At 38.5% G+C, this 23,253-nt stretch overlaps 2 protein-coding genes and 3 non-coding genes across 6 annotated transcripts; all 5 read left to right on the top strand.

Annotated features, from left to right (window-relative positions):
- The first annotated feature begins 2,420 nt into the window (after positions 1-2,420).
- Positions 2,421-5,122, top strand: LOC125202026 (phytoene synthase 2, chloroplastic). Its single transcript, XM_048100338.1, has 7 exons — positions 2,421-2,587; positions 2,875-3,546; positions 3,632-3,682; positions 3,880-4,052; positions 4,238-4,473; positions 4,595-4,787; positions 4,859-5,122. The coding sequence occupies exons 2-7, from the start codon at positions 3,063-3,065 to the stop codon at positions 5,033-5,035; spliced, it is 1,314 nt and encodes a 437-aa protein (XP_047956295.1). The 5' UTR covers positions 2,421-2,587; positions 2,875-3,062; the 3' UTR covers positions 5,036-5,122.
- Positions 5,123-9,994: 4,872 nt separating this feature from the next.
- LOC125202500 (glutathione S-transferase F12) lies at positions 9,995-11,043 on the top strand. Of its 2 annotated transcripts, none has more exons than XM_048100904.1 (3): positions 9,995-10,170; positions 10,306-10,354; positions 10,507-11,043. In XM_048100904.1, the coding sequence occupies exons 1-3, from the start codon at positions 10,024-10,026 to the stop codon at positions 10,923-10,925; spliced, it is 615 nt and encodes a 204-aa protein (XP_047956861.1). In that variant the 5' UTR covers positions 9,995-10,023; the 3' UTR covers positions 10,926-11,043. The 2 variants fall into 2 exon arrangements, with proteins under 2 accessions (XP_047956861.1, XP_047956860.1); XM_048100903.1 differs by having other exon boundaries at positions 10,477-11,043.
- Positions 11,044-13,726: 2,683 nt separating this feature from the next.
- LOC125202870 lies at positions 13,727-13,833 on the top strand. Its single transcript, XR_007173208.1, has one exon. It is a non-coding gene; the product is annotated as a small nucleolar RNA R71 (small nucleolar RNA).
- Positions 13,834-15,185: 1,352 nt separating this feature from the next.
- On the top strand, positions 15,186-15,292 carry LOC125202957. The gene has a single exon (XR_007173282.1). It is a non-coding gene; the product is annotated as a small nucleolar RNA R71 (small nucleolar RNA).
- Positions 15,293-23,146: 7,854 nt separating this feature from the next.
- Positions 23,147-23,253, top strand: LOC125202868. The gene has a single exon (XR_007173206.1). It is a non-coding gene; the product is annotated as a small nucleolar RNA R71 (small nucleolar RNA).

Below are 23,253 nucleotides of genomic sequence, written 5' to 3'. Positions count from 1 at the left end.
GGTGGGTGTAAGTATTAAAGTAGAGAGATAAAGAAAGATGGATATTTTAATAGGAGTGAGAAAAAGTGGTTGAGTGTATTAATTGAAGAGAGAAAGTTACCAAAAAAGGAAATGTGTCATCTTAGTTGGGACAAACTAAAAAGGAAAACGTGTCATCTTAAGCGGGACGGAGGGAGTATTAAAATATTACTAGTATCGAACTAGGTGTGTTACAAATGATTGAATAGCCACAAAATTTATAAATCGACACGCTGAACTCAAGGCTTGCGACCACGTTTACTAATTCAATAATTTATTTTTTTCCCCTTAAGAAATACAACTAAAATACAACGACATATATATAATCAACACAGTAAACCAAAATTTTAGCCACCTTAATCAGGGATAAATTAACTATAGTACCTCTACATTTTCTTTTTAATTTATATCTCTAAAATATTCACTTTCTATATTTAAAAATAAATCACTCTCTATCTCTCCTCAATAAAATATTCAATTTTTTTCTTACTACTTACTCCACTTAACAACTCCTTCCTGAAATATCATGTTACTCAAGAATGTGGACATCTTTAATGAGACGGAGAAAGTAGTTGATTTGCTCTTCTCACAAAATTTATAGAAACGATAATTTGGATAAATTTGAAGTTCCGTATCAATTTGGGTAATATATATTAAAAATAATTTTAAAAAATCCAGAATTCGTAATATATGAATTTGTATTGCACATATATATTCCTTCCTCCTTATAAAAATAAATATCAGTTTTTTTTAAATATCACAAATTTTAATTCATAATTGATAAAGCACAAAATAATAGAAAAAAAAAAGTTATTTGAGTATTGTTAGTGGGAAATTGATCCTACCTTATTAGAGAGAAATAAATTTTCATTAGAAAATTAGAAAAAAAAAGTGTATAGAATTCCTTTTTAAACATAAAACTCAGCTAAGAGGCACCGGAGAAGTATATATATAATATAAAAGTAAAATCATCTAATTACACGTATTACACGGGGACAGCAATATAATAAAGTTTCAAAAGAGTTGAGCAAGTGGGGCCCATGTCGTCCACTAACAATATGGGAAATGCGTGAAACTATTAGACAGCCTCTAAGTAATTGACACGCAGCATCTCAGTTGATAAGGTTATCTATATATTTCGTCAAACGGATTGCAAAAATTTACTCACTTTATCCCTCATGCCTCAATTTATATCTCACTTTAAAGTTTAAACCGATACTAATTTTAAAAAATGTAAAATAAAATGACATGATAAATGTAAATTAGATAATTAACTGTGCACAGTTAAAAAAAAAGGAAACACATGCCCATGCCAATTAATCATGGACGGAAATAATCAATTTTTTTTTTTTTTTCATAAATCAATACTTATCTTTCTTATTTTATCATTTCTCTTACTTTATTTTTTCTTTATTAATCTACTTTATTTTCTATCCAATTAACTCAATCAATATAAGCTTCTTAAATGTTACCTTGAAAAAAAGCTGATTACTTTGAAACAGGATATAATAAGTAGCTCCACCGTGCACGAAAGATATCATAATTATAAGTAGACACAAAATTTTAGGAGGTTTTGCTTTATATGCTAAGTGGAGATAGAAAATGGAGTATAATTTTTATATTATACGAAAGTGAATTTTTTTTCAGAAAAGAAATTGTTAAACTTTTAGTAAGATAAACTAAAAAAATGTGAGATATCTTTTATAGGACTGATGGAGTATATGATTTAATAACCATTACTAACTACTCCCTACGTCTGCGAATAAGAGTCTCGTTTTTCCATTTTAGTTCGTCCGCGAATAAAATGAGATTCCTAATAACGGGCGGATGGAGTATACATTTAAATCTCATTTTTTTAAATTATGGCATTACTTATTTTCTTTATTCAAAGTAACTTTAAATTTTCTGATACCCCATAATTTTAATTAATTACTACTACTACTTATAGTATTGCTAGGTATGAATATAATTCTGACAATAAATAGAATAGCAATAAATTGTGGCATGGATTTTAGTAAATATAAGTGGAATAAATTGGTGGAATGTGAGACTTACTTATCTTTTATGGTAAAAATAAAATATGATTTTTATTATAAAATAGACTAAAATAATAAAATATGACTCTGTTTGTGAAACTGACCAAAATAAAAGAATTTAACTCTAATTTAAGACAGAAAGTATTAATGAAATAAACAAAGCACTGTTTTTTATTTTCTGTGAAGAACAAAAACACAGTTATGAATTGTTGAATATACAGTAGATGCCAGGAATCCAGTTTAGAAAGAAGACAAGATACCCGGTTCTTGGTACCAAACGAAACAGAAATGGGTCCCACTCCAACTCGGAAAAAGTTCCAATAAACACCTCTAAATCTATCCCACTCATTTTATATGGCCCGAGATTTACAGCAACGACTCTGAATCACTCAATTTAGCCATCCTCTCGTCTCACCAAAAATGCCAAGCATTCCAATTTTGTCTCTTTAAATCACTAGCTCCTCCTTCAACTTCTGGAGGAGTATAGAGCTGCCTTTTCAACAAATTATCTTCCTTCCCTCGCTAATTCAAAGGTTTGTTTTCAAGATTTCCTTTTTATTTAGTGTTGCGTGTTTAAAAATTGAATCTTTGCGATATGAAGATGTCCTTTTTACGTGTATGGACACCAGAAAAAAGGTTATTGTAATTCAGTTGACTTAATATAGAAAGTGCTCTTAAACCCATTACTTTATATAATCTGTGACGCTTACTAATTTTTAACTTATTTTATTCTGGTGGGTGCTGTTGTTAATGGGATTTTGATGGAGCTAATGTTGCTGTAAATGCTGATTGTGTGTGATTGTTTTTTTTTTTTTTGCAGAAACCCTTTCAAGCTACTGTGAGTCTCTGCCTGATTTTGGAGTTGATTTCTTCATTTTCTGGTAGGACTGCATAATTTATTAGCTTTTGAAATTGGGTGAATTCTAGGGGTTGGTCAATCTTGTTTAATCAAGGAGATAAGATTCTGAGAAAATCAAGAAGTTTGTCATCAAAAGTTGTGGTTGAAGCATGTCTGTTGCCATGTTGTGGGTGGTTTCTCCCACCTCTGAGGTGTTTAATGGAGTTGGGTTCTTGGAGCCAGCCCGGGATGGGAACCGGATTCTTGATTCGTTTAGGTATAGTTCTCGGTGCAAGAATGTGATCAGCGATGGCAGCCTGAACAAGGGTAGGAAGAAAAGGCAGAGCTTTAGCTCTATGAATGCAGATCTGAGGTATGCCTTCCTGGGGTGTTCGAGCTTGGAGAATGGGGGTAGACTCTCTCTCACATCGAGTATGGTAGCTTCTCCAGCAGGGGAAATCGCCTTAACATCCGAACAGAAGGTCTATGATGTGGTTTTGAAGCAGGCAGCCTTGGTTAAGAGAAGGCTGAAACCTGATGAGGATTTGGATGTGAAGCCGGATATTGTGCTTCCTGGATCTCTTGGCTTGTTGAGTGAAGCTTATGATCGTTGTCGAGAAGTATGTGCTGAATATGCCAAGACATTTTACCTCGGTTAGATCCCTTTATATATTTTATGTTAAACAAGAACTGGTTGAAGTAACAATTGTTCCTAATTATTTATTTGCTTCTTTGATAGGTACACTGTTAATGACCCCGGAGAGGCGAAGAGCTATCTGGGCAATATATGGTAATAACATTTTTTTTCTCATTGCTTTGATCAGTTTATTTGGCCTTCAATTGATCAATTTTTGCTTATTTTTCATGCCTAATTGTTTGGAACTCAAAGATTTGGCTTGCATATCTTTCTTGTTGATATATATTGAAGGAAATTAGTGCGTACAAGGAGTGGTCGAGCTTGTCTCACTTGGCTTTTGTCGTTTGTAGTCTGGTGTAGGAGAACAGATGAGCTTGTTGATGGGCCAAATGCATCACATATAACTCCAATGGCCTTAGATAGGTGGGAAGCAAGGCTGGAAGATATTTTTAGAGGGCGCCCTTTTGATATGCTCGATGCTGCTCTAGCAGATACTGTTTCCAGGTTTCCCGTTGACATCCAGGTTAAACCACTTTTCCAGTATTTTTTCTTAGCCACCTCTTTTGATTCACTTGATTGCTTTTTCATGCTATAAAAATATTTATTTAATTGATGATTTTCTTTCTTGAATTGCTATTATGAAACCATTCGTGCATTCTGTTGTTTGCTGTTGTTGTGTAAGCTAATATCCGTATACCTTGACTGCAGCCATTCAGGGACATGATCGAGGGAATGAGAATGGACCTGTGGAAGTCGAGATACAAGAACTTCGACGAGCTGTATCTCTACTGCTATTATGTGGCTGGTACTGTAGGATTGATGAGTGTGCCGATCATGGGCATAGCACCCGAGTCCCAGGCTACTACAGAGAGTGTCTATAATAATGCTTTGGCGTTAGGGCTTGCTAATCAGTTGACCAACATTCTCAGGGACGTCGGAGAAGAGTGAGTAACATATCTGAGCTTATTACACACATTATGTGACTATAATCTACGTATGCTTCTGGTTTTCAGACAATATGCTATACTCAGGAAGATTGTGTTCTTATGTGCTGTTTTGGTGTAGTGCGCGACGTGGAAGAATCTATCTGCCTCAGGATGAATTGGCACAGGCGGGGCTATCAGAGGAGGACATATTTGCTGGGAAAGTAACTGATAAATGGAGAGTTTTCATGAAGAAGCAGATCAAGAGGGCTAGAAAATTCTTCGATGATGCAGAGAATGGCGTGAAAGAGCTGAGCTCGGCCAGCAGATGGCCGGTAAGTATTTACCCACCTCGACTGACTTAATGTAGGGTATAGGATTCTGAAGGATTGTTTTGGTGGTGCAGGTGTGGGCGTCGTTGCTTCTGTACCGACAGATCCTCGACGAGATAGAAGCCAATGACTACAACAACTTTACAAGGAGGGCTTATGTTGGCAAACCAAAGAAGATTTTAGCTTTGCCAGTTGCATATGCTAAGTCTCTTGTTCATCCCAGAAGCTCATCTGCTCTTCTAAACTCTTGATGTCACCAAATCTATTATAAATATAATATCATGTACATCCCAAATTATGGCAATATATCTTACAATATGATTAGCCTTTTTCTTCTATTTTTTTACACAACAAACTGCTTGCTTAGTTTCGTTATTATTCTATTCTTGAATTGTTGCACAAGAGAAATCAAAAAATTTTAACGGAAAAATCAATTACTAATAACATACTGAGACATGGGCCATATTTAGGCAATAAAGTTTAGCTCGGTTGGTAAAAAGCTTTCTATCCAACTAATAGATCGAGGGTTCGAATCGTTACCAAGATAGATGAGAAATCATTGTTGATCCTCTTTAACTAAAAAAGAAACATGTGTCAGACTAATCAATACTCCCACTTGTTCATCCTCTTTAGCTAAAAAAGAAACATATGTCATACTAATCAATACTCCCTGTGACCAGAAAAACAGAAAACAGTTTTATTTGTAGACAATATGGATTTTTTTATGTGGAATTAGTAAAATATGAAAGATAAATAAAAAAAATAAGTAAAATAGAAAATAGAGAGAAAATATGAATAAAGTAGGAAAACGAAACATAAAAAATTTGTAATAAATTGTAAGTAACTTTCCATTTGTAGTATACTCCTATTAGACTAATTTGTTGTGAAATCTGTGTACTAGATATAAACACTAGCCAGACGTAATACAACCTAAAAAAAGAATGGAAAAATTACACGGAAATAAACCGAATTGAATACAGAACAGAAACTATAAATCGTAAAGGAATAAGCCCAGTTGAGGAGTCCTCCTTCCACAAGACGAGATACGCCCTGCTAGTGCTCTCAGATAGTGTCATCCACAAAAATAAAATGACTTCGTATGAGAAGTAGTAGTACCGCTAGCAACAGAGTTCCGACGAACTGGATGATTGCGAGAGAGGAGCTTTGACACAAAACCAAAGTTGAGAGGGAGAGAGCTTATGTAGAGAAAGTTGGTTAGTGTTGTGTGTTATAGAATGCATGGATGACTACTCTATTTATAGGTGTAGTCCACTACATGTAGAGGTTGGAGTCAACGCAGGCATTAAGTCTGCTATCATTGTTGGAGTGTAACCGTCGGGAGTTACAAGCCATTACGAGCATCAGTGTTGGAGCTAGAGATTGAACCAGAAGAGACACGTATATGGACATGCTACATCTAGGTTCTTTCGCAGATGTGGACATCCCAATATACCAACCATGTTTGCTTCATTGTATCAAGTTGACGATGTGACTTGCTGATTTCGACTAGTGAGGTGGTCTAAAAGGATTAGGCTGAGCTCATAGAGTCCAAGTGCCAAGCACAAAGACCAATAGCCAAGATCCAAGATCCAAGTCCCAGGCACACGACCATGCACCCACACCCCATTCTCGTTCACGGCGCACGAGGCACGCGGCAACGGTCTCGGCGAGGCGGGCGCGTGTGGGATCTACGACCCATCTTTGTCCACTATAATTATTACATATAATAATTTAGCCTATTAAATAATGAGACTCTCAAAATTAATGTGAGATGATTAACACACTTATTAATTAATCTTATAAATTTTACTCATAACTCCTTTATAGCTCGCTGATCAACTTTAATATATTATTTTTCACTGAACGGTAATTGGTTTGGAGAAATGAATATATCATGATCATTTACTCCCAACGTAGATCGACACTATATTATTTAATTTCATAAAATTAAATTTTCCATAAAATTTACGACTTGGTCAAAACCTTTGACCGGTGACGATTCTAAAAGAATAATAACATCTAGTTATTGATAGATTTGAAAATTGGGGAGTATAGTAATATAGTAGCATAAAGCAAAAAATACATGAATGTCAGGCATAAATTTTGTTTAGGTAATAAATTAGCTAGGAAAGGTAATATGGTTTGGGCCGTTTGAGATATTTTTTTAGTGAAAATAACTTTAAAACAAGGGGAAATCAAATATGAAAGATTTAATTATACTATCATTAGATTAACACCGCATTAAAATTTTAAACCACACTAAGATAGAAATAGATCATAGACTTTTGATATTTTGACATTAAACGTTCGTTCTATTGCAAAGTCAAGATAAATCAGATATTTTTGTGAAAATTTTTGCAATGCAATAACTCGGTTGGCTTGGATTTTAAATATTAGAATATTCGGATATTTAATATAGAGCGAAACGCGGCAATTTAATGCAAAAACTAGTCTACTGAACCCAAGAAATTTCAGGTAAACTATCATTCCTCGCCCCAACCTTTATGAATAATAATAATAATTATTATTAATCAGTTTTATAATTTCAATCAGATTGATTTTTGATTGATGAACATTGTAGTAACCAATGGAGAATTCGAAGAAGAGCTGTTTCATAAGATCGTTAGACTTGTGATTATGTTAAAAATAGTAGTACTAACATTTGTAGTTTAAAATTGAAATATTGCAACCTCGTGTGGTGACAACCCCCAGATGACAAAGGTGATTGGTAGGTAGATGACAACGAGAGTAATTTGCAAATCGCGGTTTCTAGAATGACACATTTTATATTTGAAATAATAATAAGATGATGATTTAATCTACCATAATATAGTTGATTTTTGGATTAAGAATGCCCTTTAAACTATTCATAACATTTTCTCTTTGTTTGGTTCATCTCACCGTTGGGCCTATTTCTCTCACAAATATTAATATTTAGTTTTAATAAATTTACGGAGTCGTCAAAAAATGAATTGCCGCCCCTCTGCTAAGTGCTAATCGGAAAGCAGTGATATCGGAAAAACACCACCAAAAATCAACACTATCCTCGGAGGTCATCATGTAAACCTCTTTTAACTCTAAATGTTGATTTATTAAAAAAATTAACATATTAAATCTCTTTTACCTGATTCCCTTTTTTTTACGTTCTCTTTGATTCCATATAATTTTATATTCTCTCATATTTTAATCTCGCTTCACTTATCCACATTATTATCAATTACTACTATTTTATCCTTTACTCTTAACTCCTATATACAAAGCGAAACAAAATTGAATGGTTTTAGAAGTTTCCGCCTAACTTTTAGTTTAATACTGTGAGTTTAAGGGTTTAACATATTAACTCTGTGAATTTAACATATTAACTTGTAGGGAATAATATTTTGTTTCCAGATTTTAAATTGGACTTTTGTCTAATTCAAATCTAAGTTTTGTGAGAATAACACAATAGGGCTGGGTAAAAAGATCGAAATACCGCCCTTATTGTACCGAAAAAATACTGAAAATACCGAATTTTTGGTATACCGTAATTTTCGGTAAGGTATGATACCTTACCGTTATATTTCGGTATGGTATGGGTATGAATTTTCATATACCGAGGTATATCGGGGTATACCGAAAATATGGTATATACCGTAATTTTCGGTATATACCGATATCAATATATATGCAAAATTATATCAAGTAGATCACATTTTTACCAAACAAATAAATATTTACATGTAGAAATCAAATCTTGTCTCATTAGAGTTGATGGATAATCAGGTAAATATAAAATCAAATAAACTCAATTAGGAAACTTGATATCTTTGAATCAATTAGTTTCAAACAAATATAAGATTTTAGTTAAATAAGTATTACGTACATTACTTGAATATGTTTGGAGTTTTATTAAATAGGATGTTTTCTAAGTATTTTGAAATATTATTTTCATTGTTTTTATATTTAGAATTATTTGCAAAATAATGAGATTTTAGCATGTCATACCGTAATCCGATATACCGTAAAACTCTAGTATACCGCAAAAGTACGGTATACCGAATTTAGGTATGACATACCGAAAATAGGGTAAGGTATCGATATTGAAATTCGTCATACCGAAAATAAGGTATACCGAAGTTCGGTATACCGAAAATTTTGGTAAGATAAAGGTATGATTTTTTCTCATACCGAATTTTTGATAAGGTATATAGTATGATGGTTTTGGTAAGGTACACTGTACCTACCCACCCCTACCCAATATGTATTGATACCAAATATTCAAAAGTCGAGATTCATTCATCCAAATTTTTTATAACTAAATCGATATATCCGAGGCATTTGAAAATTCAACAAAAAGAATGAACTATTTGTATTAAAACATAATACTAAAAAAAAAATTAATGAATATATACTAGTATTAAATATATTTGGCAATCAATTTTGATTATTGAGAATAAAAAATATAAACCGATTCAAAAACTCCCAACCTAATTTAATAATTTAGTTTGATTCGATTCAATTATTTGAATTGCAAATCTCGTGCTCATTCCTAAATAATTAAATTAATCAAGAGACTTATTATGGTAGTCGGATAGAAATGTCTTAATAATTTTCTCCGTCCCAAGTACGATGATCCATTCTTTGAGCAGCACAAGATTTTATGCAATTTTATTTTGTGTGTTAGGTGGAGAGAGTAAAGTAAGAGAGATGAAATAAAGTAGAGATAAATGTGTTTCCATTTTAAGTAATAAGTCATCTTAATTGCGACAAACTAAAAAGGAAGAAGATATAAACTTCGACTACACCTCCATTTAATTATTAGGAAGATGGTTTAGGAAGAAGATAATTATTGTAGGATTAACGAGATGAATACAAACACCTAGATGATAACTAAAAATAACAAATGTTTTACTAAAAACATGAGCATCAAAATTAATGCTATTTCATTTCATTTCTGAAAACCTTGATTTTAAAACTAAAAGATCTCTTATTGAATTTATGTATTATCATCATCTGTTCAAGGCTGTCAGTCAGTTAAACATTCTCCCCTGTTTTCAGATAATAAAATTAAAGCCAAACAATTTCTCAATTTCCAACCAACTTTAAACTAAAAAAAGGTAAACTTAGAATGGTGAGTAGAACTCCAGCACCGTGCAACCAACCACCGTTCCCTGCTCCTTCAATATATAAATAAATTTGGACATTATGTTTTGGTAGCTATAAATCGCAAGCATTTCAATAAGTTAATTCATTGGGCAAAATGGTGGTTAAAGTATATGGTGCCACCTATGCAGCTTGCCCACAGAGGGTTATGGCTTGCCTTTTCGAGTTAGGATTTCAATTTGATCTCATAAAAATTGATCTTCAATCTGGAGAGCAGAAACAACCACAAAATCTACTTAGACAGGTAATTATTTATGAAGTTGAGATGATGATATTTTTATTTTAGTAAATGTTTCTTTTTTAATGAGATAATTTAAAAGAAAAACTATTTTTAATAGGACGGAGGTTATATAACAATAGTGAATCGCATTTTTTGCAGCCCTTTGGACAAGTCCCATCCATAGAGGATGGAGATTTCAAGCTTTTTGGTAAAATTCACTATATTTTTCTTTCTTACAAATTTGTTGATGACAATTTCAGTTTCAATTTCAATTTCAATTTCATTTGGAGAACAATTTCAATTTCAATTTCAATTTCATTTGGAGAACAGAATCTAGGGCCATAATCAGGTACTACGCAGGAAAAAGCGCAAGCCAAGGTGGCACAAATCTATTGGGAGAAACATTAGAAGAGAGAGCCTTGGTGGAGCAATGGATGGAAGTAGAAGTGAACAACTACAATCCATTGATTTACACAATGGTCCTCCAGCTTGTGGTTTTACCCCAACAGGGCCAAGTGGGCGACATGGAATTAGTCAAAGATTGCAAGGGTAAATTGGAGAAAGTGCTCGATGTGTACGAGGAGAGGCTGTCCAAGAGCAAATATTTGGGTGGGGAGAGGTTCACCATAGCAGATCTGACCCACCTTCCAAACACCAGGTTCCTGATGGAGGAAGGAGGTATGGAGGATTTGATCAAACGGAGGAAAAATCTCCATAATTGGTGGCTTGATATTTCCAGCCGTCCATCATGGCTAAAGGTCATGGACCTCCCAAAATAATTAGGTTTTCCATTTATTTTGAAGAATAAACAATTACATAAGTCGGCTCGTTGTTTGGTTAATTTGTTACAAGTAATCTACTTATGTTTTCAAGGGAAAATTCATGTTAGTTACTGAATTCTAAATTTGATCTAGCAATGAAAATTATTACGAATATTAATGTTAACATAACTTGCTTAATAATTGACAAGACTCTATCGGACAATAATTAAAACTATGTTGCATTAGTTTCATAGCTTTTATACATTTTAATGATATTGTTGGTTTCTGGATTACAAGAGATATACTAGGCGTAATACAATCCAAAAGAAATAATACAGAATGGAAAAACTGAAATGAAAAATTACAATGGAAAATTGAAACGATAAACCGTAAGCATAAATAGCCGAGTCGAGGAGTGATCTTTCCGCAAGACCCGGTAGTGCTCTCGGATTGGCGTTTCGTCCCCAAAAATAAAACTGGTACGTCTCTAGTGATGCAGCTCCGGCTGTGATCATTGCGAGACTGTAACCGCCGGGCGTTACAAGCTGTTACGAGAGCTGGAGAGGCTGATCCTGGACGGACGTATTTGGACACGCTGCGCGTCTAGGTTTGTTCACGACATGGACTTCATCACGTGTCAGCCACGTTGGCTTTATCACGTCATATTGACGAGGTGTCATCTCACTTGGCTTGCTGACGTAGAAATAGTGGTGGTCTAAAAAGAACTAGACCAGCCTCGGATCGAACCCAAGCACCGAGCCCCACGATCAGGTCCAAAGAACAGTCCAAAGACCAATTGCCAAGATTCAAGTCCAAGGACATGAGCACGAGCACGAGCACGAGCACGTGCTCGTGGGTCGCGGCGGGGCGGGCAGCGGCGCGCGCATGGGTTCTACATGCCATCTTAGTCCACTACAATTATTACATGTAATAATCCTTCTTATTAAATAGTACTAGATTAATAAGGTTGTTACTTTCAATGTGGGATAATTAACTCACTTAATTAATCACATGACTTCTCTCATAACTCATTTAAATAGCTCACAAATTTGCACAACCTTAATCCATTATTTCTCACTCACCGGGAATTGGATTTGAGAAAATGAATATACCACGGTCATTTATTTTGAACGTAGATCGACGCTATACCATTTAACTTTATAAAATTAAATGTATTGTTGAAATTATTCTTGGTCAAAGTCCATTGACCGGGCATACGATTACAACAATCCCCCACATGAGTGGAAATAGCCAAATGCAGATGCATGCAAGACACAAGCTCAACCCTCGAGAGGTATATAAGCATAAGGATAGGTAGTTGTTGGCTTTGAACCATCCATAGTTGATGCACTTTTTATTAGCACTAAATAAACCTACAAGTATACAGAGTATATATAGTGTAGCTAAAGGTCAGTACTGGATATCGAACATGGGGAATAGAATCACAGATTGTCTACCTTCTAAACTTCTTTCACTATTTGGAAAAATAGAAATTTTGGAAAACTTTTTGAAAACAAGAACACTTGAAAGCAAATAACAACTAATTGCAACAAATTAAAGAGGTAAAAATATGAGAGAGAAGAGAATTCCAGGGATGTGCGTTCACAGTTATGGATATACAAGTTCCAACTGTGGGGGTTTGGTGCCCCTTGCACAACGGAAGACTTGTACAAAATAAATAAATCAGATACGGATCTATTTGACCGATTATGCGATTAATCAATTCACATGTTAAACTGATAATTGCATGTTAGAACGCAAATAATTCATGCTTAGAAAATATAAATCCTAAACATGATTTCTATTGTTTAGAGTTACCGACTTTGATTCTCCAAATAATTGACGATTGCATGCGCCTTCTCCACGTGATGATCTTCGATACTAGACCACGGATCTTTCTCTGGTTCCCGAACTGTATCTCGATATCGGGGTGGGCTGATCTCATCAAAATACTAGGACTCGAATAAAGAAAGACAGAAAATTCTCACGGAGGAGGAGCTGAAAATTTTGTTCTCCTTCCTAGAGAGAAGGGACGAAAATTTCATGTGAATGAAATAATGATTATTCTGTATCCTTTATTCTCCTATCTATATTAAGTTCCTTTTGGGCCCAGGGGATCTATGGAAGGTTTTGGATATGGGCTCCCCAATTAGCTTTTTACTAATTAAATTGAACCCACAATTTAATACAAGCTTATATTGGAATATTACGAGCAGCCACTACAGAAGTAATATTGAACTCTCCAAGATCCTTGTGATCCCTTGTTCATACTTTTCCTCCTTCTTGAGTGTCTCAACTACTCCTCCCTTGCTAACATTAAATCCTGCGGGGGGTTGCAAGTAATTGTTGTTAGAATAAGAGAGATTAGGATGAGGTCGGTTTCCATTATAATTATTGAAATTACCGCCCGCATGGTTAGGGCGATAATTATTGTTGTAATTTCTATTGGGACCGCCTCCTTGCATGTAGTTGATTTCCTCCACTGTCGGGGTAGGAGTTTCGGGTTTAGAGACTGCTATAATGGAGGTTGGTGGAATTGGGTCCTCCTTCCTTTTGAATCCATTTGGTCCATCCTAACTCGAAGCTCGGCCAATTCCTTTGCAAAAGAGCTTTCCTCGGCTTCTTCAACTGCAGCTATCCTTTTTAGGTTATGCCTTTCTTTCGACCACCCCCTGCTATTGGTGGCGAATTCCTCTATCATCGCCACGGCTTCCTCACCTGACTTCCTTAAGAACCCTCCATTTGCACCTGAATCAAGCATAGCACAAATTTTCTCGTTAAACCCATTATAGAGAATTCCTACCTGATGGTCCACGGTGAAACCATGGTTAGGGCACTTTCGTAGAAGGGCTTTAAGACGAGCAAATGCCTCATAGAGGGGTTCGTCATGGCCTTGTATGAATTGGAAGATCTCACTTTTGAGCTTCAAAATTGTGCCCGGCGGATAGTACTTGTCGAGGAAGGCAGCTACAATGTCCTTCCATGAGATTGATGGAAGATCCTAAATCGCATAGGGCCTTGTCAACCTTTCCCTCTCCAATCCGGCATCGGATAATGAATTGGCCCGGATCTCTCTGCTTCACTGCCTTCTCCTTTTGGATGATCTCGCTGCAATGATGTGGTAGCTTAAGGTCGGCTTTTGTTGGCTTTCTCTTCCTCATCACCGCCTCCCTTAGTAGCTTCGCATATTTAGGTATTTCCTGCAACGATTCAACTAGAGGAATGTTAGTATGAACTTTACAAAACATGTTCAAAAAATGCTTGAACTGATCTTCGAGCTTAAACTTCCTCTTTGGTTGAAAAGGTAGCACAATCCCATTATGCCGCACGAGTCCCTGCTGAGCGGGTGCTTCTGACTTCTCTGTGGCGGCCCGCCGCGTAGTGTGCGGCGGTCCGGCGGCGGCTGGGCAGACTCCATTCTGTGCTTCAGTGGCGGTCCGCCGCGTGGTGTGCGGCGGTTCGCTGGCGACTGGGCAGTCCTCAGTTTTCTGCTTTGCCACCCACTTCATATTGATGTCATCCACTCGTGCGGATGCCTTTGCCCTGTCCTTATCCAACTTCTTTTGGATTTGCTCCATTTGAGTGTTGATGTTGGCTATGGCAGTTGAGATCGTGTTCATCCCCTGCTCGAGGTTGTTTATTCTAGCTTCGACCACTCCAATCTTGGTGTCATTAACCTTCCTGTCTTGCGCGATTACCTCCAAGATCCTTGTGATCCCTTGTTCATACTTTTCCTCCTTCTTGAGTGTCTCAACTACTCCTCCCTTGCTAAAATTATATCCTGCGGGGGGTTGCATGTAATTGTTGTTAGAATAAGAGAGATTAGGATGAGGTCAGTTTCCATTATAATTATTGAAATTACCGCCCCCATGGTTAGGGCGATAATTATTGTTGTAATTTCTATTGGGACCGCCTCCTTGCATGTAGTTGATTTCCTCCACTGTCGGGGTAGGAGTTTCGGGTTTAGAGACTGCTATAATGGAGGTTGGTGGAATTGGGTCCTCCTTCCTTGATGAATCCATTTGGTCCACCCTAACTCGAAGCTCGGCCAATTCCTTTGCAAAAGAGCTTTCCTCGGCTTCTTCAACTGCAGCTATCCTTTTTAGGTCATGCCTTTCTTTCGACCACCCCCTGCTATTGGTGGCGAATTCCTCTATCATCGCCATGGCTTCCTCACCTGACTTCCTTAAGAACCCTCCATTTGCACCTGAATCAAGCATAGCACAAATTTTCTCGTTAAACCCATTATAGAGAATTCCTACCTGATGGTCCACGGTGAAACCACGGTTAGGGCACTTTCGTAGAAGGGCTTTGAAACGAGCAAATGCCTCATAGAGGGGTTCGTCATGGCCTTGTATGAATTGGGAGATCTCACTTTTGAGCTTCAAAATTGTGCCCGGCGGATAGTACTTGTCGAGGAAGGCAGCTACAATGTCCTTCCATGTAGAGACCTTATCTCTGGGCATACATTCAAACCACTCTTTAGCAGAATCAGTTAATGAAAAGGGAAAGAGTCTTACCCTTATGGCATCATCATCGACACCATTCAACTTGAGAGTGTTTGAGATCTCCACAAATTTGGAGAGATGGCGATTGGCATCCTCTATAGCCTTACCTGCAAAAGGAGTTTGCTCGACCCTTTGAATAAGGGGCATGCGTAACTCGAAATTGTTAGCGTCTATACGAGGTCCTTCGGGAAAGATTATCATATTCCCATGATTGAACATGTTCATCACGAGTTGTATTTCCTGATTCTTCTTCTCTAAAGCCTCGCGGGCTGCCCTTTCCGCATTTCTCTCATCCATCAGTAGCTTCACCATTTCCTGCAATTTCTCGATGTCTGTTCGGTCACCCATTGTTCATGATCCTGATCCTTTTTCACATCTTATTTTCCAACGAGCTCTTTCAAGTTCCAAATCGAGCGGTTCTAGGCTGTCCTTCCCAGAGCGCGTTCACATCCAAAACCTGCAAGAACCAAAAACAAAAACGAATTAGAAACTAAAATTAAAAACAGAAAGCAATTAAAATCCAAAGTAGCAAATTGTCCGTTTGAAGATATCACTCCAAAGTGAATTGTCTTCCCCGGCAACGGCGCCAAAAACTTGATGCACTTTTTATTAGCACTAAATAAACTTGCAAGTATACAGAGTATATATAGTATAGCTAAAGGTTAGTACCGGATGTCGAACACGGGGAAGACGAACACGGGGATGACAAAGTCTAGATATTAATCACCACTACCCAATATACCAGGATTATTGGGTTGCGAAAAACTCGCACCATTTGATAAGTCAAAGTAATGCATAATTAATACCGTATGCTCAATGCTAACATATGTAGATTAAGAAATAGTATTTTATCAAGACCTAGTCTTTCAAGTAGATAGTATAAAGACACGTCTTGCTGTTAGATCCGTTCAGTGCTATACCACACCAATGTCATCTTATTTCAATAAGGCTTAGAAATATGTGGACTGACATTGCAACCTTTCATGATAGGTAGTCTAAGCCTATCTAGGTCGTGAAATTCTTCTTTTTGATAGAACGGGTCACCTAGCTTATGCTCATGCGATACAAACGTTGGTTACAAGATTAGGGTTGTCAATCCTAACACGTAACCCCAAAAAGCTCCTAAGACATTTGAAAAGTCCTCACTCTCAATTAACAGTGCACGTTTTAAGGGAAGCTAACTGTAGCGTCTACTAAGTGAATCTAACTCGCTAGAACTCTGTCACAGTTATGAAGCAAATTATATTAAATCATACACAATTGTGTCACTCAATTATGCAGCATCAAAACTACTTAGGGAAGAAAAAAAGTAAAAACAAAACGGATATTAAATAGAAAACTGGAATTGTATAACCAAAGTCGTTAGTAACACATCCCTAGAATCCTATGAGTTTAGTTACACATACTTTTTCGGCTCAATTATGCACATTTCTCACAAAACACGTCAAAATACCAAAATAGACAAAATATGCAAATAATGGACGTGTAGAGTGACTTTGACATTAAAAACGGACCAAATAATGGCCTTAAAACAGTGCAAAATCCGAGCGTATCAACTCCCCCAAACTTACATTTTTGTTTGTCCTCGAACAAAACAATAAAGACACAAGAATAGACGCACGGAATGCACAAGGACTAGATGTCATAATTGCCTCAAAAGATGGAAGAACAGTTTAAACATGTATTAACGCAATCAAATCAAGCAAGGCTTATTAGTGCACTTTCATTACTAACTCGTGGAACACCTTGAATTCAAGCCCTCGCATGTGACAAACTTCCAAAGATGGGAAGTGTTCTCTCACTCTCAAAGTGTATAAGGATAATGTGTATATAAGCACTCAAATCATGCATCATGCAAAGTTTACCATAGGCTTGCTCAAAGTCTAATCCCTCCTCTACTAAATGTGATTAAGCTTCAAAAGTCCGAAAGGTCTTTATCTTTGGTTGTAATGTAGGCTCTTTGGTAGGTGAGGAATATTTGGCTAAAAAGTGACTTAAAAATAAAAATATCCCAAGTAGAGTAAAGATAACTCCACTTTTCTAAACCCAAGACACTTTTAACACTTTATTTATTTCTCCTTCAACTCACTTTCCAATCCTTTGATTTTCTTTTCTTTTCACAACCTTTCACACATTTCTTTCTTTTTTTTTCTTTTTCTTTTTCTTTCTTACACATCCTTTCTTTTTTTTTCTAAGATCAAGCACATATTTGGAATTTTTCTCAATTTCACAACTTGTACTTTTCTTTACATTAAGCACACCACTTTTTATACTTTCTCCTTATCTCTCCAATTCCTTTACAAAATAAGATAGCAAAAACTAACTAACCCAAGGAATTGTCCCCATTATTTTGGCTTCCAAAGAATAGGCTTAAAGGCTCAAAATTGGCTCCAAAGGGAAAAATTTTGAAATTTTGAGAAGGTCAATATTTTGGACAAAAGTAGGCTAAGAAAAGATGGTCAATCATCCTCCTAAATCAACTTAAACACTATGTAAACTTAGGCAAGACTAGGAGCAAGTTCTAGAAACATATACATGAATGCAGATAAATCACACAAGAATGAAATATAGGCTCAAATCCTCACAAGGTATAAAGCATGATTCAAGGCGAACAAGCAATTCACTAATTATGCACCTTTTCACCAAACCATCAAATCAAAACGTTAAGCCACACTTAAACATAGATGGAATGTAATATCATTGGCAACTCGATCTAAAGTGTGTCCCTAAGCATGCGTGTTTCTAAGTTCTTCATGTTAAGTTCACGACATGGATTCAAGAAAACATTTTTAGAACACAAAATTCACCTACGGGGTTTTGAAAAACAAAAACAAAAACTTAAAACAAAAAGAAAAAAAAAATCCTAAACTCACGGTCCACCACTTCATCCCCCCAAACTTATTTACAACAAAGTGTAAAATAAGTTTGTAGAGTCGGTAGGGACGTGAGTGAACTACTGAAAAAAAAACGTACCTTGAAAATTCTTGCGTCGAGGCTTGACCGGGCGAAAGTTGAGAAACTTTGGAAAAATCGCGCTGGAAAAATACGCCCAGGCGGCGGCCCGCCGCAGCATGTCCGGCGGTCGCCGCGCGACAACAGAATGTTCCAGCGAGCAGGTGGCGGACCGCCGCAGCACATGCGGCGGTCGCCGCGGAGAGGTCAGAGCCTGCGAAAAAATTTTCAATGCACAAAATTAAACTAAAACCAAAAAAACTTAACTTAAAGCAAAAATTGTCAAAAACAAGAAAATAAATTGTCTTTAAAACATCCAAAAACATGATACAAATGCTCATTTAAAGTCATTGAGCTTGACTTCTTCAATCATGAGGAGGAGGAAAACGGGCGTTGAGGTCGTCGAATGCACCAATAAGATAGGCGATGTCGCCACTCATTGTTTGGCGCTCTTGTCGAGCCTCGGTGGCCATCCGGTGGAGCTCTTCAATCTCACGACGGCGATGCACGTCTTCAAGCCTTTGTTGCTCCCAAAATTGTTGCTCCGCCGTGCGCCAATCGCCTTGAGCCGTCCATCCTTGGCGGTTGTAGGCGTTCTCCCTTTGTTGCTCCGCCCAACGGGTGTCCCAAGTGTTGGACACGTTTTGCATGTAGGAGTAGATATCTCCTAGTTGGGCGGAGGTGTTTGCTTGAAACTCCTCATCGGGGTTCGGCCTTCCGCGGCGGCGGTTTGCTCTAGTCCGTCGGTGATGTCCGTCGACTTCTTCCACTTCTTGACGGCGTTGGGGCGGCGGTGGCGGTGGCACTTGACTCTCTTGCGCATGCGAGTGCTCCCCTTCTTCTGTGTAGTGATCGATAGCATCGGAGGCGGAGTCCTCATCGGCCTCAAAGATGGGGATTCCTAAATTCCTCATTGACGGGGTTAGCCTCAATGGCTCTCCGGTGCGCCGGGGTGTTGAGCTTCCAATTGGCTTGGTTCGCCCAAACGTCGACCTTAGTCAACTGCGGGATGGGAACGGGGAAGTGATCCCCCGCCACTTGTAGGAAATATCCTTGCCCCCAAGAGTCGGTCCTCAAGAGCCCCACCGAAAATAACACCTCATAAGTGATGAAGCGCTCCCCGCCATCTTCCGTCAAACCCGCGAAAGACACCTCCAAATGCTCGGAGATTGCCGTGATCAAACAACCACAACATATGACGCCGCCATCCTTCTTCGTGATCCGATCCACATAGATAGTAAAAAGGGTTCCATAGTCGAATCCCTTCTTGTTGAGGAGGCACCAAATCACATTTAACTCCGTTTGGGAGACACTTCCCCCGTCAACCCTAACAAACATAAGTTGGGTCATGGCTTGGTGGAGGTACCTTAAAACCGGGTTGCGGATTGTGGAAGACTTGGCGTAGCCCGCGGCATGCTCGTGCTCATTCGTCATCGCACCCCAAACCTCATCAAAGTCGTATTCATTATTGGTCTCGGGGTTGGGATCGAAGCAATGGAAGATTCCGCAAAGCTCCTCCATGGTGAGCGAGTGCCATCGGTTGCCTAGGCGGAAATCGATGCTAAGCGGGATGTTTTGTCGGCGATCCTTTGTGACCTTCAACGAGCTTAGGAACTCGAGAGTATACTTCCTAAACGACAGCCACTTCCACTCAAACATGTACCGAAGGCCGTTCCCGTCACCTACATCACATAATGCCCAAAAGTCCTCCGCGATTCCCAAAGTTTGAAGAGGGAAATCGTGGGGGTACCGCGAAGGCGCCGTCTCTCGCGCCGACAACTTCTTCCACATAGCATTTTGCTCGTCCGAGGCAAGGCTAACGCCGTAGTTCTTCGCGTTCTTGGGCTTTCCCTTTGATCCCATATTTCTACAAACGAGAAGTACAACAATTAGAATGTATACCAATAATGAGAAAATCAAAGGTTCCCCCAAACTTGCACTCTTATAATCAATACCAATGGATCAACATGTAAGACATGTAAGTGCAAGCTTAGGTGTATAAAACTTCCTAGATGGTAGCGTGGAAACATATAGAACATAATCATCCAAACTAGGAAACACAAATCCATCCCCCAACGTGAACTCATCCCCCATGCAGAGACGTATCAACAATAGATCTATCATGGAAGTAATAATAGCCTCACAATGCTATGAACATGATTGTAACATAAAAACAAGTAGAAATAAGAAGAAATCACTATTCACAAAGCTTCAAAACTATCACCAAAACACAATATCACCATGGAAATCCACAAATAAGCATACACAATCATCCCCCATCATAAAATAAGAGTTTTCACCGAACAATTCATCCAAAACATGCTTAAATCCATGGAAGAAGTAGAACAAAACTCAGAAATTTAGTTAGGATGCATACCTTGTGTTGATTGAGAATTGGAGATGAAGACTCTAAACTTGAAGAGAATTGAGAGAATTATGGTGTGGGTGTGTGAAATTGGTGATTTATAAAGGTGGGGGTTGTGTGCAAGGAAGGAATTTGAGAAGGAATGGAAAACATACCTTTTATAACTGCATTCCCGTCTCTGGACTGCGCGCGGTGGGCCGCCGCACGGGCGTTTAAAACAGCGGTTCGTGGCAGGCCGCCGCGGCCCGTTCAGCGGTTTATCCAGCCCGCCCTAAGCCTGCCCTAAGCCCGACCTGTCCTGCACATGTGAAAACACGTGTGACGACCGCCGTGTTAAGTGCGGCGACCGCCACGCGTTATTATTATTATTATTATTATTATTATTTTATTTTATTTTAAACAAAAACAAAAAAAACAAAAATAAAGAAAATAACTAAATCAACGAAAAATTGGGTTGCCTCCCAACAAGCGCTTTTGTTTTTAGTCGTTAGCTCGACTTGAAGTGGCCCACTAATTGGGCGGATCAACGACCCGAGTGTTGAAAATGGGCATAGGGAGCAACTTGGTCCCTAGCTTCTTCCACCACTTGTATTTCCCCTTATTTGTTTTGATAACATATATCTCGGGGTCCTCCTTGGTTGCCTTCTTCCTCTTTTGCTTCTTTTTCTGCGGGATAGAGGTGGAGGGATTAGTATCGTCCTTTTTGGGAGAACGTCTTACCTCGTTGACAATGTAGATAGTGGAGGTAGTAGGATCCTCCACTTCAAAGGGGTCTTGAGGTTTGGTCAAATCCGTGATCATGACTGCCCTACACTGCTGTTCCATCTTTGCCCGCTTTGCTTCCTCAAACTTGAGCATCTCGCTTTCGATCTTATAGGTGGATTGGCTATGGTTATCGCTAATTGTGATCTCGCCACGACCTACATCAATCAAAGCTTTGCAAGTAGCAAGAAAATCTCTCCCTAAGATTAGAGGGACGTTCTTGTCTACTTTCATGTCAAGCACAATAAAATCGGCGGGAAAAATGAAATCATAGACTTTCACTAGGACATCGTCAATCATACCAACAGTTTTTATGGACGAGTTATCGGCCAACCTGAGTGTTACGTCTGAAGTTTTGAGTGGCCCAATGTTGAGCTTTTCGTAGTACTTCAGTGGCATGAGATTGATGGAAGATCCTAAATCGCATAGGGCCTTGTCAACCTTTCCCTCTCCAATCCGGCATCGGATAATGAATTGGCCCGAATCTCTCTGCTTCATTGCCTTCTCCTTTTGGATGATCTCGCTGCAATGATGTGGTAGCTTAAGGTCGGCTTTTGTTGGCTTTCTCTTCCTCATCACTGCCTCCCTTAGTAGCTTCGCATATTTAGGTATTTCCTGCAACGATTCAACTAGAGGAATGTTAGTATGAACTTTACAAAACATGTTCAAAAAATGCTTGAACTGCTCTTCGAGCTTAAACTTCCTCTTTGGTTGAAAAGGTAGCACAATCCCATTATGCCGCACGAGTCCCTGCTGAGCGGGTGCTTCTGCCTTCTCTGTGGCGGCCCGCCGCGTAGTGTGCGGCGGTCCGCCGGCGGCTGGGCAGACTCCATTCTATGCTTCAGTGGCGGTCCGCCGCGTGGTGTGCGGCGGTCCGCCGGCGACTGGGCAGTCCTCAGTTTTCTGCTTTGCCACCCACTTCTTATTGATGTCATCCACTCGTGCGGCTGCCTTTGCCCTGTCCTCATCCAACTTCTTTTGGATTTGCTCCATTTGAGTGTTGATGTTGGCTATGGCAGTTGAGATCGTGTTCATCCCCTGCTCGAGGTTGTTTATTCTAGCTTCGACCACTCCGATCTTGGTGTCATTAACCTTCCTGTCTTGCGCGATTACCTCCAAGATCCTTGTGATCCCTTGTTCATACTTTTCCTCCTTCTTGAGTGTCTCAACTACTCCTCCCTTGCTAACATTAAATCCTGCGGGGGGTTGCAAGTTAGAATAAGAGAGATTAGGATGAGGTCGGTTTCCATTATAATTATTGAAATTACCGTCCCCATGGTTAAGGCGATAATTATTGTTGTAATTTCTATTGGGACCGCCTCCTTGCATGTAGTTGATTTCCTCCACTGTCGGGGTAGGAGTTTCGGGTTTAGAGACTGCTATAATGGAGGTTGGTGGAATTGGGTCCTCCTTCCTTGATGAATCCATTTGGTCCACCCTAACTCGAAGCTCGGCCAATTCCTTTGCAAAAGAGCTTTCCTCGGCTCCTTCAACTGCAGCTATCCTTTTTAGGTTATGCCTTTCTTTCGACCACCCCCTGCTATTGGTGGCGAATTCCTCTATCATCGCCATGGCTTTCTCACCTGACTTTCTTAGCACAAATTTTCTCATTAAACCAATTATAGAGAATTCCTACCTGATGGTCCACGGTGAAACCATGGTTAGGGAACTTTCGTAGAAGGGCTTTGAAACGAGCAAATGCCTCATAGAGGGGTTCGTCATGGCCTTGTATGAATTGGAAGATCTCACTTTTGAGCTT

Source organism: Salvia hispanica, chromosome 1 (genome assembly GCF_023119035.1).
Source record: "Salvia hispanica cultivar TCC Black 2014 chromosome 1, UniMelb_Shisp_WGS_1.0, whole genome shotgun sequence".
NCBI lineage: Eukaryota > Viridiplantae > Streptophyta > Magnoliopsida > Lamiales > Lamiaceae > Salvia > Salvia hispanica.
This window is presented reverse-complemented; position numbering and strand designations above follow the sequence as displayed.